At 42.0% G+C, this 17112-nt stretch overlaps 1 protein-coding gene across 1 annotated transcript in view; it reads left to right on the forward strand.

Annotated features, from left to right (window-relative positions):
* The window catches only part of tmtc3 (transmembrane O-mannosyltransferase targeting cadherins 3), a 135779-nt gene that overhangs the window by 87489 nt on the left and 31178 nt on the right, over positions 1-17112 (forward strand). Inside the window, exons 8-12 of the mRNA XM_029667427.2 lie at positions 3759-3907; positions 5802-5922; positions 6043-6154; positions 8773-8876; positions 15444-15613. Coding sequence (XP_029523287.1) covers positions 3759-3907; positions 5802-5922; positions 6043-6154; positions 8773-8876; positions 15444-15613 — 656 coding nt within the window. The remainder of the gene's footprint in view (positions 1-3758; positions 3908-5801; positions 5923-6042; positions 6155-8772; positions 8877-15443; positions 15614-17112) is intronic.

The raw sequence follows: 17112 nt of genomic DNA on the forward strand, positions 1-17112 counted from the left end.
TAAAAAGCATTATTTTGGCATTTGTGATTTTTTTTTCTTCTCCCGGACAATTGACTGGGTGTGGGTGGACCATTTCAGTTTAATTTTGAGTGTGACTCCAAATCCAGACATCCATGGGATGATACATTTGATTTCCATTGATAATTTTTGTGTGATTTTGTTGTCAGCACATTCAACTATGTAAAGAAAAAAGTATTTCATTAGAATATTTCAGTCATTCAGATCTAGGATGTGTTATTTTAGTGTTCCCTTTATTTTTTTGAGCAGTGTATAAACATGTAAACGGGAGGAATTGTGATCAGTAGCAGGATAAATACTAATGTTAATAGCAATCAATAATTAACGAGCAGCAGTTTAATGGAGTAATACTAATCAATAATCATTTTAGCTGCAGAGTAAGTTGTATCAGTGTGGGTAGAGACCTGTGGATGGGGACAGAGTCAGTGTGGATAGTTTGGGAACGGGAGAGCAGTAGTTGTTAGCCATTTAACAGCCTTATGGCCAGGGGATAGAAGCTGTTTAGAAGTATATTTGTTTGAGCCTTGATGCACTGGGTTCAGCCTGCCGGACTGGAGCATGGGGAACTTGAAGAATATGTTGTGAATTACTTGTAAACTTCATACTTTTTATGTTCCTGTTCCCAAGAAAGCTAAGGTAACTGAGCTAAACGACTACCGCCCCGTAGCACTCACTTCCTTCATCATGAAGTGCTTTGAGAGACTAGTCAAGGACCATATCACCTCCACCCTACCTGACACCCTAGACCCACTCCAATTTGCTTACCGCCCAAATAGGTCCACAGACGATGCAATCTCAACCACACTGCCCTAACCCATCTGGACAAGAGGAATACCTATGTGAGAATGCTGTTCATCGACTACAGCTCGGCATTCAACACCATAGTACCCTCCAAGCTCGTCATCAAGCTCGAGACCCTGGGTCTCGACCCCGCCCTGTGCAACTGGGTACTGGACTTCCTGACGGGCCGCCCCCAGGTGGTGAGGGTAGGCAACAACATCTCCACCCCGCTGATCCTCAACACTGGGGCCCCACAAGGGTGCGTTCTGAGCCCTCTCCTGTACTCCCTGTTCACCCACGACTGCGTGGCCACGCACGCCTCCAACTCAATCATCAAGTTTGCGGACGACACAACAGCGGTAGGCTTGATTACCAACAACGACGAGACGGCCTACAGGGAGGAGGTGAGGGCCCTCGGAGTGTGGTGTCAGGAAAATAACCTCACACTCAACGTCAACAAAACTAAGGAGATGATTGTGGACTTCAGGAAACAGCAGAGGGAACACCCCCCTATCCACATCGATGGAACAGTAGTTCCAAGTTTTAAGTTCCTCGGCATACACATCACAGACGAACTGAATTGGTCCACCCACACAGACAGCATCGTGAAGAAGGCGCAGCAGCGCCTCTTCAACCTCAGGAGGCTGAAGAAATTCGGCTTGTCACCAAAAGCACTCACAAACTTCTACAGATGCACAATCGAGAGCATCCTGGCGGGCTGTATCACCGCCTGGTACGGCAACTGCTCCGCCCTCAACCGTAAGGCTCTCCAGAGGGTAGTGAGGTCTGCACAACGCATCACCGGGGGCAAACTACCTGCCCTCCAGGACACCTACACCAGCCGATGTTACAGGAAGGCCATAAAGATCATCAAGGACATCAACCACCCGAGCCACTGCCTGTTCACCCCGCTATCATCCAGAAGGCGAGGTCAGTACAGGTGCATCAAAGCTGGGACCGAGAGACTGAAAGACAGCTTCTATCTCAAGGCCATCAGACTGTTAAACAGCCACCACTAACATTGAGTGGCTGCTGCCAACACACTGACTCAACTCCAGCCACTCTAATAACGGGAATTGATGGGAAATGATGTAAATATATCACTAGCCACTTTAAACAATGCTACCTTATATAATGTTACTTATCCTACATTATTCATCTTATATGCATACGTATATACTGTACTCTATATCATCGACTGCATCCTTATGTAATACATGTATCACTAGCCACTTTAACTATGCCACTTTGTTTACATACTCATCTCATATGTATATACTGTACTCGATACCATCTACTGTATCTTGCCTATGCTGCTCTGTACCATCACTCATTCATATATCCTTATGTACATATTCTTTATCCCCTTACACTGTGTATAAGACAGTAGTTTTGGAATTGTTAGTTAGATTACTTGTTGGTTATTACTGCATTGTCGGAACTAGAAGCACAAGTATTTCGCTACACTCGCATTAACATCTGCTAACCATGTGTATGTGACAAATAAATAAAAATGTATTTTTATTTTTTAGTTCCAATAGGCCAGAGGTTGGCAACTAGATTCAGCCGCGGGATGGTTTTTGTTGGAGCTCATGGTCAGTGGGGCAGAACATCATTCTAATGATTTGTACACTGCAAATTGACCAGAACTATGTCTAAAAAGAGATTTGTTTTTGAAAATATCAATAATTTCATACCTTGAATTACATTGAATTAAAATGGTTAGTTTTTTTACAAAAAAAGTTTTGGTGTGGCAAGATAATCACCAACCACTGCAATAGGCTTACATCAACATGATAGAAAAACAAAATGTGTATAAAATTGTACAGAAGTGCATATATAGTAACAGCATAATAACTTGTTATAAAGTTGTGCAATTGACCTTCATCGGTAAATGAAGGGTGTGATTTTGGCTCAGCCTTATTGGGTTGTGTCTGAAACTGTACCACAATAGAACATTTGTTATTTTACAGTTTTATCCTAATATAGGCGTAATCCTCTACAAACTCATAATTCAAAGCTCCATGACAAGTTCTGAGTCCACTGAAGCAATTGCTTCATTGTGAACAGCCTTTGGCCTTTTGTACTTCTCCAACATCAAATATTATTTTTGAATAATCTGACAGGCTAGTTTTTGAGGTGTCAAATGGGGGCCACTTAAAATCATATTGCAAGCAGGTAAACAGCTTACAGACGTTATGTTTGACAACACTCATGAACTAAGAATTTACCACCGCACACTGCTGGATTTCACAGTCACATAATCTCAGTTTAAACTGCTGAACTCAACACGACAGTCATTGAATTCCATACTTCACACCTACTCCTCTGTTTCCTCGAGGCTTAGACCAGGCCTCAATAGTAAATCCTACCTACTATGCTACTACTGTGTTTCTGTTAAATCTGGATTAGCATTTCTTCTTTATTTTTTGTAAGGCAATAAAAGTAACATAACGTGCGTTGTATTCCCTGCCAAGTTATTTTCTATACCTTCGTTTGCCTCCCTAGTTCACAACCAGTACAAAGCTTTAAAACTGGGTTTCCTCCAAAAATGACTGTAATTGCAACAGATAAGAGAGAAGGAATTGAGTCACATGCATGCTGGGAAAGTTCTACCTTGCTTAATCTTTCATTTAGAGTGCTCTACTGATATGGTGTGTGAAGTGATAAGTAACTCCTAACATGTTTATCCTGGTGTCCTCCCATCAGCCTGAATTGGTCACATAACTATCTTGCCATATGTATCATGTAGATATGCTAACATGTAAGGGAAAGTCTTAAACTGATATGGTGTGTTTACTCTGTGCTGTGTATATACTGAGTTTCCAAACAGCTGAAATCTATGTTAACCCATTGCTCTGTGCCAGTGCACTCATAAGAAGAACATCTTAAAATAAAACAATAAGTGTATTTAAGTAGGCTCATTCAAGGTTGTATTCCTCCTCTTCCTTCTTCTCCAGGCCCTGTCTTTGATTGTTCTCCCCTTCATCCCAGCCTCCAACCTCTTCTTCCCTGTGGGCTTTGTGGTGGCAGAGAGGGTGCTCTATGTGCCCAGTATGGGATTCTGTGTCCTCGTGGCACATGGCTTCAGGATTGTTTCCCATAAGAGGTGAGTATTACAGTAGTTAGCCTGCTTCCCAGATCTGTTTGTGTGGTTTTTCCATCAATGACCAAAGGAGTTGGCAAGACGGCACAAACAAATCTGGTACCATTTGGAGATGGTAGTTCCCTTCCAACACTTACTGGCATGGAGTGTAATGGGGTAATAAATGTCTCCCAAGCATAAAATAAGTGCTTTAAAAATGGACCACTCTCAAGGATGGTTTACGGACACAGATAATAAACCTAGTGTTGGACTAAGAACTTTTCATCCAACTGGCCAAGGCATTCGACTGTCAATCACCACATTCTTATCGGCAGACTAAACAGCCTTGGTTTCTCAAATGATTGCCTTGCCTGGTTCACCAACTACCCTTTGGCAGACTATGGGGTGCCACAGGGTTCAATTCTTGGGCCGACTCTCTTCTCTGTATACATCAATGATGTCTCTCTTGCTGCTGGTGATTCTCTGATCCACCTCTATGCAGACAACACCATTCTCTATACTTCTGGCCCTTCTTTGGACAATGTGTTAACTATTCTCCAGACGAGCTTCAATGCCATACAACTCTCCTTCCGTGGCCTCCAACTGCTCTTAAATGCAAGACAAACTAAATGCATGCTCTTCAACTGATCGCTGCCCACCCGTCCAGCATCACTATTTTGGACGGTTCTGACAGAATATTTGGACAACTACAAATACCTAGGTGTCTGGTTAGACTGTAAACTATTTTTCCACAGTCACATTAAGCATCTCCAATCCAAAATTAAATCTAGAATTGGCTTCCTATTTCGCAAAAAAGCATCCTTCACTCATGCTGCCAAACATACCCTCGTAAAACTGACCATCCTACCGATCCTCGACTTCGGCGATGTAATTTACAAAATAGCCTCCAACCCTCTACTCAACAAATTGGATGCAGTCTATCACAGTGCCATCTGTTTTGTCACCAAAGCCCCATATACTACCCACCATTGCGAACTATACTCTCTCGTTGGCTGGCCCTCGCTTCATACTCGTCGCCAAACCCCAGGTTATCTCCAGGTTATCTACAAGTCTTGCTTGTAAAGACCCACCTTATCTCAGCTCACTGGTCACCATAGCAGCACCCACCCGTACCACGCACTCCAGCAGGTATATCTCACTGGTCACCCCCAAAGCCAATTCTTCTTTGGCCGCCTTTCCTTCCAGTTCTCTGCTGCCAATGACTGGAATGAACTGCAAAAATCACTGAAGCTGGAGACACGCACATCTCCCTAGCTTAAAGCACCAGCTGTCAGAGCAGCTCACAGATCACTGCACCTGTACATAGCCCATCTGCAAATAGCCCATATCAACTACCTCATCCCCATACTCTATTTATTTATCTTGCTCCTTTGCACCCCAGTATCTGCTTGCACATTCATCTTCTGCACATCTACCAATCCAGTGGTAATTGCTAAATTGTAATTACTTCCCCACCATGGCCTACTTATTGGCTTACCTCCATTATCTTACCACATTTGCACACACTGTATATAGACTTTTTCTACTGTATAATTGACTGTATGTTTGTTTTTTCCATGTGTAACTCTGTGTTGTTGTTTGTGTCGAACTGCTTTGCTTTATCTTGGCCAGGTCGCAGTTGTAAATGAGAATTTGTTCTCAACTAGCCTACCTGGTTAAATAAAGGTGAAATAATACAATTAAAATAAAAAGAGGCACTTTCAATCATCCATGACAATGCGTAATCTGTGTCCAGGAAACCAGCCCTCAGTGTCTGTAGCCACAATTCAAAAACAAATTGAATCAATAGACACCATTTATCAATTTGAGTGGGGTGTTTTTTGTGCTTTCTATTGTCTTTTACAGTATTTTAACAGAATCACAATATTTCTATTTTCTTTCTCCCTCAATTGACCAGACACTTGAGGAAGATCTCCTGGCTGATGATTGGAGTCCTCCTCGCCACACACGCAGTCAAGACCTTCAACAGAAACTGGGACTGGGAATCTGAATATACACTGTTTACCTCAGCCCTAAAAGTATGTCGTCCACATCTCCTCATTCTTGGCCTAACTTACAATAAACTCACCAAGATTGTTCTCCTCGTTCGTTTTTCCTCTGTTTTTTTTTCTTCGATTGATTGCCTTGTCTCCCCTCAGGTCAACAAGAACAACGCCAAGCTATGGAATAATGTTGGTCATGCTCTGGAAAATCAAAACAATTACGAAAAAGCTCTGAGATATTTCCTTCAGGCCACCCGGGTCCAACCAGGTAAGACATCTCCCATTATTTTCTGGTGGGCTTCAAGGCTGTGGTTGAAGATGAGATGATGACAAGATAGCAAGATTCTGATCAATATAATATAATTGAGTCTGCTCAATGGTGTTATTATGAAAAACAATGCTTAAAGTACTTGTAATGTAAATTAGTTGCATTATAATGCACATGACTTGCATTGTAATGTGAAGTACATGCATTATAATGTGACAGGGTGACAGGGCTGACTGCCATACAAGTTAGCGTTCGATATGGTTAACTTTTGTAGAACTAAGACGTTAAGACTTGGCTGTCCTCATAGAACTTCACTTCTGTGACAGTGCAGGCAGAGGAAAAATAATAATATACTGGTAGGTTCATCTATTTTTACTCATTGTGTTGCCCTATGTAAACTACCAGGTAAGCCCTCTCTACCAACATGTCATGTCATTGAGCAGGAAACTTGGTTGAGATATAAATATTTGCGAAGTTTCATCCCTCAATAGTTTCCATAGATTATCTCTGTAAGCACATTAACCCGATCAGAATTTCCTGCTTTTTCTAATCTTTCAGCATCAGTCTGCTTGTCATAACCATGATGATCAAATCAAATGTATTTATATAGCCCTTCTTACATCAGCTGATATATCAAAGTGCTGTACAGAAACCCACCCTAATACCCCAAACAGCAAGAAATGCAGGTGTAGAAGCACGGTGGCTAGGAAAAACTAGGAAGAAACCTAGAGAGGAACCAGGCTATGAGGGGTGGCCAGTCCTCTTCTGGCTGTGCAAGGTGGAGTTTATAACAGAACATGGCCAAGATGTTCAAATGTGCATAAATGACCAGCATGGTCAAATAATAGTAATCACAGTGAACAGGTCAGGCTTCCATAGCCGCAGGCAGAACAGTTGAAACTGGAGCAGCAGCACGGCCAGGTGGACTGCGGACAACAAGGAGTCATCATGCCAGGTAGTCATGTTGAACACTTCACTTCCGCCTGCTGGTTCCCAGAAGGCAATTGTTTTGGGTTTCTTACAAGGAAGCTGTTGTTTTTTAGTTTTTTACAAGGAACACAAAAGTAATTTGAACTTGAGACCTGTCACCATCCACTCCAAGGTTCCACGCCTACACAATTGCGTTATTAGGTTCTATAGATTGAAACATGATTTTTCACACTTTCTATATACACTTCTCTTGTACAGTGCCGTGAAAAAGTATTTGCCCCCTTTCAGATTTTCTCTATTTTTGATTCTGAATGTTATCAGATCTTCAACCAAAACCTAATATTAGATGAGTGAACCTGAGTTTACAAATAACAAAAAAAAAGTATACTTATTTTGTTTAATTAAAGTTATGCAACACTCAATTTCCCTGTGCGAAAAAGGAATTACCCCCTTGCACTCAATAACTGGTTGTACCACCTTTAGCTGCAATGACTGCAACCAAATGCCTCCTGTAGTTGAACAGCCTCTTATCGCTGTGGAGGAATTCTGACCAACTCTTGCATGCAGAACTGATTTAACTCAGCTACATTTGTGGGGTTTCAAGCATGGACTGCTCATCTTAAGTCCTGCCACAACATCTCAATTGGGATTAGGTCTGGACTTTGACTAGACCATTTCAAAACATCAAATTTGTTGCTTTTCATGTAGACTTGATTGTGTGTTTTGGATCATTGTCTTGCTGCATGACCCAGCTGCGCTTTAGCTTCAGCACACAGACGGATGGCCTGACAGAATTCATGGTTCCTTCTATTAAGGCAAGTCGTCCAGGTCAGCAAAGCATTACCAAACCATCACAGTACCACCATCATGCTTTACCGTTCGTTGGTATGAGATTCTTACTGTGGAATGAAGTGTTTGTATTTCGCCATGCGTAATGGGACCCATGTCATCCAAAAAGTTGATTCAAGTTTGCCAAAAAGCGATTTGAGACTGATCAACAACTACAGGAAGCATTTGGTTGCAGTCATTGCAGCTAAAAGTGGCACAACCAGTTATTGAGTGTAAGGGGGCAGTTACTTTTTCACACGAGCATTGGATGTTGCATAACTTCGTTTATGAAATAGGTTAAATAAGTATATGATTGTTGTGTTATTTGTCCACTCAGGTTTCCTTTATCTAACATTGGGTGCTGGTTGAAGATCTGATAACATTCATTATCAAAAATATGCTAAAGTAGAGAAAATTAGAAAGGGGGCAAATACTTTTTCACAGGGCTGTATAGTTTGCAAATACTTAATCTAAATGCCAATTTTAACCTAATGAAATATCCTGTGACATCCCTGTAGCGTTGGCAATCTTTATCATGTCAATGCCTCATACAAGCTGTTCCGCTCGTTAAACCCTAAACCCCACAGCCACCCGCCGCCACAGTAGAGCTGTATTATGTGGTCCTATTGAATGGATGCATTCCACAAGTAGTGCACTATATTGAATGTAGGGTGCCAATTGGCACACACACAATGTTCCGCTAAACTCCATCAGATCAGATGTACTGCCAGTGTCCAGCCAAGCCACCACCTGACTGCCTTTGCATATGCTCCTAATCCCTAATCCCCACGCAGGCTTGATATCCCTGCGAAATTGTCTTTGCTAACCCATGTGCCTTCTCCTGTGGCATGTCCCTGCAGATGACATTGGAGCCCATATGAATGTGGGAAGGACCTACAAGAACCTGAATAAGTCCAAGGAGGCTGAGGACGCCTACCTGGTTGCCAAATCCCTCATGCCACAGGTATGTGACAAGGCCACACACACCCAGGTGTATTTAAGAGGGAAAACATCAGTCATGTTTGTTATTCCCACTGTTTCACCTTCATCATCCTTTGAAGGACATGACGATGAGAGGAATCGGTAGCTGCGAGGTAACAGCAGCGAGTGGGAGGAACAGTGTTGTTCATTGTTCCAGGGCCAGGATTTTAAACCAAATCCCTCTACGTGTTGTGTTTTCTGTGTTGTCAGCTGCATTCACCCGTTTGTATTTATATGATTTATTTAACCCTTTTATTTATCCAGACAAGTCAGTTATGAACAAATTCTAATTTACAATGTCGTCCTGTCAAAGCTTGATAGATCATTGAGCACCAGGATAATCTTAAAGGAGCACCTGAGGACCCCCGTGCCTTTTGAAAAGCCTACCTTTGGCATGAATTGATTGCTTTTTAGTCATTAAATCATGTTTAGCTGTCTAATGTTAAGCATTGCAAGTAATTTACCTCTGGTATGTTAATGAGTTTATGATGATGTTTATTAGAAGGCCAATCTGACTTCCTACCCAAACCTCCATCTCAGGAGTGACGTCAACTAAAGGGGCACTTCTTCACTTTGCAGATAGTTGATCATCAGTTAAAGGTCTCTTGAGGACTTGATCATTTTTTTAGTCAGTTTAATAGTCTTAGGCCATGCTCACCTTTATTTTATTTAACCTTTATTTAAATAGTCAAGTCAAGAACAAATTCTTAGGGTAGCCTAGTGGTTAGAGCTGTGGACTAGTAACCGAAAAGTTGCAAGATCGAATCCCCGAGCTGTCAAGGTAAAAAAAAATCTGTTCTTAGAGATCAATGGGAGGCTGACCTGATTTCCTACCCCAATCCTTAAAAGTTGTTAATCTCAGGAATTAAGTAAAATAAGGAAATGGCAGTGCCTCAGGCTGGCCTACCGGTAGCGCTGCTAGCCAGCTCCGTCAATCACTCCTGAGCTCCGTCAATCACTCCTGGGCTGCAGTCACCTATCCGGACCCGTTTTACTGCCTACGCGGAGCCCCACCGGGCCTTCACAACTGGACTGCCAACGTTATCTACCCGAAGGAGATCCGGCTGGCTCCTCCGTCGCGACGTTACCTGAACGCCCATCTGCGGCCTGCTAACCGTTAGCTGTCTTACCGGCTGCTCTCAGAATAGACAATCGGACAATTTATTTATTTTTATTATTATTATGTTTCTTCTTGGGCCTCTATAACTATATCTATTGTTTTTTTGTTTTTTTTGTTGTGATTTGGACTAATCCCCTCTACCACACGGAACCCCACTAATCTACTGACGGAACGCAAGAGGTGGCTAACAACAGACCTCCATCCTATGCTAGCTTGCTACCGATGTCCTGGCTAGCTGTCTAAATCGCCGTGACCCCCAAACCAACCTCTCCACTCCCTGGACCCTTTTGATCACTCGACTAAGGATGCCTCTCCTTAATGTCAATATGTCTTGTCCATTGCTGTTCTGGTTAGTGTTTATTAGCTTATTTCACTGTAGAGCCTCTAGTCCTGCTCACTATACCTTATCCAACTTATTAGTTCCACCACCCACACATGCAATGACATCTCCTGGTTTCAATGATGTTTCTAGAGACAATATCTCTCTCTTCATCACTCAATACCTAGGTTTACCTCCACTGTATTCACATCCTACCATACCTTTGTCTGTACATTATACCTTGATGCTATTTTATCGCCCCCAGAAACCTCCTTTTACTCTCTGTTCCAGACGTTCTAGACGACCAATTCTTATTGCTTTTAGCCGTACCCTTATTCTTCTCCTCCTGTGTTCCTCTGGCGATGTAGAGGTGAATCCAGGCCCTGCAGTGCCTAGCTCCACTCCTATTCCCCAGGCGCTCTCTTTTGATGACTTCTGTAACCGTAATAGCCTTGGTTTCATGCATGTTAAAATTAGAAGCCTCCTCCCTAAGTTTGTTCTATTCACTGCTTTAGCACACTCTGCCAACCCGGATGTTCTAGCTGTGTCTGAATCCTGGCTTAGGAAGACCACCAAAAATTCAGACATTTTAATTCCAAACTACAACATTTTCAGACAAGATAGAACTGCCAAAGGGGGCGGTGTTGCAATCTACTGCAAAGATAGCCTGCAGAGTTCTGTCCTACTATCCAGGTCTGTACCCAAACAATTTGAACTTCTACTTTTAAAAATCCACCTCTCTAAAAACAAGTCTCTCACCGTTGCCGCCTGCTATAGACCACCCTCTGCCCCCAGCTGTGCTCTGGACACCATATGTGAACTGATTGCCCCCCATCTATCTTCAGAGCTCGTGCTGCTAGGCGACCTAAACTGGAACATGCTTAACACCCCAGCCATCCTACAATCTAAACTTGATGCCCTCAATCTCACACAAATTATCAATGAACCTACCAGGTACCCCCCCCAAAGCCTTAAACATGGGCACCCTCATAGATATCATCCTAACCAACTTCCCCTCTAAATACACCTCTGCTGTCTTCAACCAAGATCTCAGCGATCACTGCCTCATTGCCTGCATCCGTAATGGGTCAGCGGTCAAACGACCTCCACTCATCACTGTAAAACGCTCCCTGAAACACTTCAGCGAGCAGGCCTTTCTAATCGACCTGGCCGGGGTATCCTGGAAGGATATTGATCTCATCCCGTCAGTAGAGGATGCCTGGATATTTTTAAAAAATGCCTTCCTAACAATCTTAAATAAACATGCCCCATTCAAGAAATTTAGAACCAGGAACAGATATAGCCCTTGGTTCTCCCCAGACCTGACTGCCCTTAATCAACACAAAAACATCCTATGGCGTTCTGCATTAGCATCGAACAGCCCCCGTGATATGCAGCTGTTCAGGGAAGCTAGAAACCGTTATACACAGGCAGTTAGAAAAGCCAAGGCTAGCCTTTTCAAGCAGAAATTTGCTTCCTGCAACACTAACTCAAAAAAGTTCCGGGACACTGTAAAGTCCATGGAGAATAAGAACACCTCCTCCCAGCTGCCCACTGCACTGAAGATAGGAAACACTGTCACCACTGATAAATCCACCATAATTGAGAATTTCAATGAGCATTTTTCTACGGCTGGCCATGCTTTCCACCTGGCTACTCCTACCCCGGTCAACAGCACTGCACCCCCAACAGCAACTCGCCCAAGCCTTCCCCATTTCTCCTTCTCCCAAATCCATTCAGCTGAAGTTCTGATAGAGCTGAAAAATCTGGACCCCTACAAATCAGCCGGGCTAGACAATCTGGACCCTTTCTTTCTAAAATTATCTGCCGAAATTGTTGCCACCCCTATTACTAGCCTGTTCAACCTCTCTTTCGTGTCGTCTGAGATTCCCAAAGATTGGAAAGCAGCTGCGGGGGGGACACTCTTGACCCAAACTGCTACAGACCTATATCTATCCTACCATGCCTTTCTAAGGTCTTCGAAAGCCAAGTCAACAAACAGATTACCGACCATTTCGAATCTCACCATCTCTGCTATGCAATCTGGTTTCAGAGCTGGTCATGGGTGCACCTCAGCCACGCTCAAATGCATGCTCTTCAACCGATCGCTACCTGCACCTACCCGCCTGTCCAACATCACTACTCTGGACGGCTCTGACTTAGAATACGTGGACAACTACAAATACTTAGGTGTCTGGTTAGACTGTAAACTCTCCTTCCAGACCCATATCAAACATCTCCAATCCAAAGTTAAATCTAGAATTGGCTTCCTATTTCGCAACAAAGCATCCTTCACTCATGCTGCCAAACATACCCTTGTAAAATTGACCATCCTACCAATCCTCGACTTTGGCGATGTCATTTACAAAATAGCCTCCAATACCCTACTCAACAAATTGGATGCAGTCTATCACAGTGCAATCCGTTTTGTCACCAAAGCCCCATATACTACCCACCATTGCGACCTGTACGCTCTCGTTGGCTGGCCCTCGCTTCATACTCGTCGCCAAACCCACTGGCTCCATGTCATCTACAAGACCCTGCTAGGTAAAGTCCCCCCTTATCTCAGCTCGCTGGTCACCATAGCATCTCCCACCTGTAGCACACGCTCCAGCAGGTATATCTCTCTAGTCACCCCCAAAACCAATTATTTCTATGGCCGCCTCTCCTTCCAGTTCTCTGCTGCCAATGACTGGAACGCACTACAAAAATCTCTTAAATTGGAAACACTTATCTCCCTCACTAGCTTTAAGCACCAACTGTCAGAGCATCTTACAGATTACTGCACCTGTACATAGCCCACCTATAATTTAGCCCAAACAACTACCTCTTTCCCAACTGTATTTAATTTATTTATTTATTTTGCTCCTTTGCACCCCATTATTTTTATTTCTACTTTGCACATTCTTCCATTGCAAAACTACCATTCCAGTGTTTTACTTGCTATATTGTATTTACTTTGCCACCATGGCCTTTTTTGCCTTTACCTCCCTTCTCACCTAATTTGCTCACATTGTATATAGACTTGTTTTTTACTGTATTATTGACTGTATGTTTGTTTTACTCCATGTGTAACTCTGTGTCGTTGTATGTGTCGAACTGCTTTGCTTTATCTTGGCCAGGTCGCAATTGTAAATGAGAACTTGTTCTCAACTTGCCTACCTGGTTAAATAAAGGTGAAATAAATCAAATAAAAAAACTCCAGACTTCAAGCCCTGTCTCGGCCATTCTGTTTGTGCCTCTTTACTGTCTCTCTGTAACTGCCCAGTTCCCACTATTCTATCATTCATGAAAAATGAACATGAAACGAGTTTGGTGATCCAATCTACTTGTTAAAAAAAAAAAAAAAAAAAAAAGTATTTATGGAAACTTATTTGATCTGTACTACCCTTGCGATGGGTCAGCTTTGAAAACAAATTGCAATTTTGGGAATCAGCAGCGGGGCTGATTTCTTTAATGTTAGCGTCACAAAACAGTACAGGCGAGGCCTTGTTGTATCTTTTGAAGAGGTTTTTCAGCTAAAGCACGCAGGCGGCTATGGCTATCATGTATCCATGGCCCCATGCTGACGATCCTCAACAGGATATCCGCGTGGGGCCCAATGATAATCACTTAGATACAGTACACTAATGTTGATCATAGCTCTTATTTATTGGGTTTCCAAATAAGTTAACTATTTATATCCAGATTTCCGCTTATGTCTGGGAATCCAACGACCGACAACCCCATGGAATGAAACTAACGATATGGTGCTTTAGTACGTGTTTGATAAGCCTCTGTGATCCTGTTGATGGAGGAAATGTACACTGAATAAAAAGCGTACCTTTTGTTAGCCTCAGTCTGTCATGGTCTCATGATTTATTTGAGAAACTGTGTAAACTCTGATTCGATAGATGGTTTTCTTCAATAGAAGAAAACAAAAAATATATATCTTCTACCTCTCTAGCAATGTGTGTGGCTAGTGTAGGAATGTAGAACTGTCTTGTCTGAATGGGAGGGTATAGATGTATGACAGAATTTGTTTCCTTGACAATCCCACTGTAATGTGGGATACCATGTTGGCCATGACAGAGCAGACTGCCCACATCAGAGGTTTCCAGTGACTTTGAAGTTCTATTAGAACTATATTGGTATTCTAGATATGCTCAATCATTATTTGCCCTCCAAGATGGTGGGACTTGTTTTCTCATGAAGTTTTCTTTTCTGTTTTTTTTTTTTTTAAATTTTAATGTCTCTGCCTAGCTTTCCTTGAGAAAATAAGGACATACCGAAACATTGGTTAGGCTCGTGAAAAGTGATAGTGTGTATGTATGTGTGTGTGTGTGTATATACATATACACACACACATACATATATATATATATATATATATATATATATATATATATATATATATATATATATACACACACACACACAGTGGGGCAAAAAAGTATTTAGTCAGCCACCAATTGTGCAAGTTCTGAGATGAGAGGCCTGTAATTTTCATCATAGGTACACTTCAACTATGACAGACAAAATGAGAAAAACAAGTTCAAACAGGTGCCATTAATACAAGTAATGAGTGGAGGACAGAGGAGCCTCTTAAAGAAGAAGTTACAGGTCTGTGAGAGCCAGAAATCTTGCTTGTTTGTAGGTGACCAAATACTTATTTTCCACCATAATTTGCAAATAAATTCATAAATCCTACAATGTGATTTCTGGATTATTTTTCTAATTTTGTCTGTCATAGTTGAAGTGTAACTATGATGAAAATTACAGGCCTCTCATCTTTTTAAGTGGGAGAACTTGCATAGAGAACTTGTATAGTGTGATCTAATACCGTCCATGTATAATAAACATGTATAGTAAACTCAGAGCTCCCGAGTGGCGCAACGGTCTAAGGCACTGCATCTCAGTGCAAGAGTTGTCACTACAGTCCCTGTTTCGAATCCAGGCTGTATCACATCCGGCCATGATTGGGAGTCCCATAGGGCGGCGCACAATTGGCCCAGCGTGGTCTAGGTTTGGCCGGGGTAGGCCATCATTGTAAATAAGAATTTGTTCTTAACTGGCTTGACTACTTAAATAAAGGTTAAATAAACAAATTAAAACAATCAATTACCTTCCAGATCATTCCAGGGAAGAAGTACGCCACCCGTGTGGCGCCCAACCACCTGAACGTGTACATTAACCTGGCCAACCTGATCCGTACCAACGACTCACGGCTGGAGGAGGCTGACCAGCTCTACAGACAGGCCATCAGCATGAGGCCCGACTTCAAACAAGCCTATATCAGCAGGTAAGGGCCCTTTACTAGAGCCATATATCAGCTGGCAAGGCCCCTTATCTAACATTATATATCAGTAGGTAAAGCCCTTTAGTGATGGGGGGGGGTGAAATCAATGGTTGCGTATCGCAATAATATTTTTGTAAGATATTATATTGCTATTTAACTGCAAGTATCGATTTGTAAAAAATTATATACACTACCGTTCAAAAGTTTGGGGTCACTTAAAATAAAAACTACTTTTTTTGTCCATTAAAATAACATGAAATTGATCAGAAATACAGTGTAGACATTAATGTTGTAAATGACTGTTGTAGCTGGAAACGGCAGATTTTTATTTTTTATGGAATATATACATGGGCATACAGAGGCCCATTATCAGCACTGGCTCTAACCAGAATAGAAAGAGTGGGAGGCCCCGGTGCACAACTGAGCAAGAGGACAAGTATATTAGTATCTAGTTTGAGAAACAAACGCCTCACAAATCCTCGACTGGCAGCTTCATTAAATAGTACCCGCAAAACACCAGTCTCAACATCAACAGTGAAGAGGCGACTCAAACCAGACACTCTAATGTACTTATCTTCTTGCTCAGTTGTTCACCGGGGCCTCCCACTCTTTCCATTCTTGTTAGAGCCAGTTTGCGCTGTTCTGTGAAGGGAGTAGTACACAGCATTGTACGAGATCTTCAGTTTCTTGGCAATTTCTCGCATTGAATAGCCTTCATTTCTCTGAACAAGAATAGACTAAGAAAGCGCTTTGTTTCTGGCCATTTTGATCATGTAATCAAACTCACAAATGATGTTCCAGATACTCAACTAGTCTAAAGGCCAGTTTTACTGCTTCTTTAATCAGAAAAACAGTTTTCAGCAGCTAACATAATTGCAAAAGGGTTTTCTAATGATCAGTTAGCCTTTTAAAATGATGGACTTAGCTAACACAACGTGCCATTGGAACACAGGAGTGATGGTTGCTGATAATGGGCCTCTGTACGCCCATATAGATATTCCGTAAAAATCAGCTGTTTCCAGCAACAATTTGGGCATTTTTATTGGTCAGAAATGTGGTGGGTACTCTATTCGTTTGCTGGACTTTATCCTGCTAACTGTTCCAAATGTCCGAAATTAATTTGGTAAAAGGGCTTTTATGTACTCTGCGCCATCGTCTTGGTACGCCTTACAAAATAGTTTTAAACTGGAAGAACTTGTCTCGATTGGTATTTTTAAATCACGGATGAATGATCTTTACATTTACATTTACATTTAAGTAATTTAGCAGACGCTCTTATCCAGAGCGACTTACAAATTGAGACTGATTCCCTGACCTGTCAATGTTTTTAATTGTCTGTTTTTGATTTTGTTATACTCTTGTGAATTCTATGGTTTTTACTAGATTACTTGTAGTTTTTCATGTTGTTTGTCTGTAATTTTTGTAATGACTTGGTGCTGCCTATCTTGGCTAGGACGATCTTGAAAAATATATTTTAAATCTCAATGAGCCCTTCCTGGTTA

This window comes from Oncorhynchus nerka, linkage group LG9a, assembly GCF_034236695.1.
Source record: "Oncorhynchus nerka isolate Pitt River linkage group LG9a, Oner_Uvic_2.0, whole genome shotgun sequence".
NCBI classification, from domain to species: Eukaryota; Metazoa; Chordata; class Actinopteri; order Salmoniformes; family Salmonidae; genus Oncorhynchus; species Oncorhynchus nerka.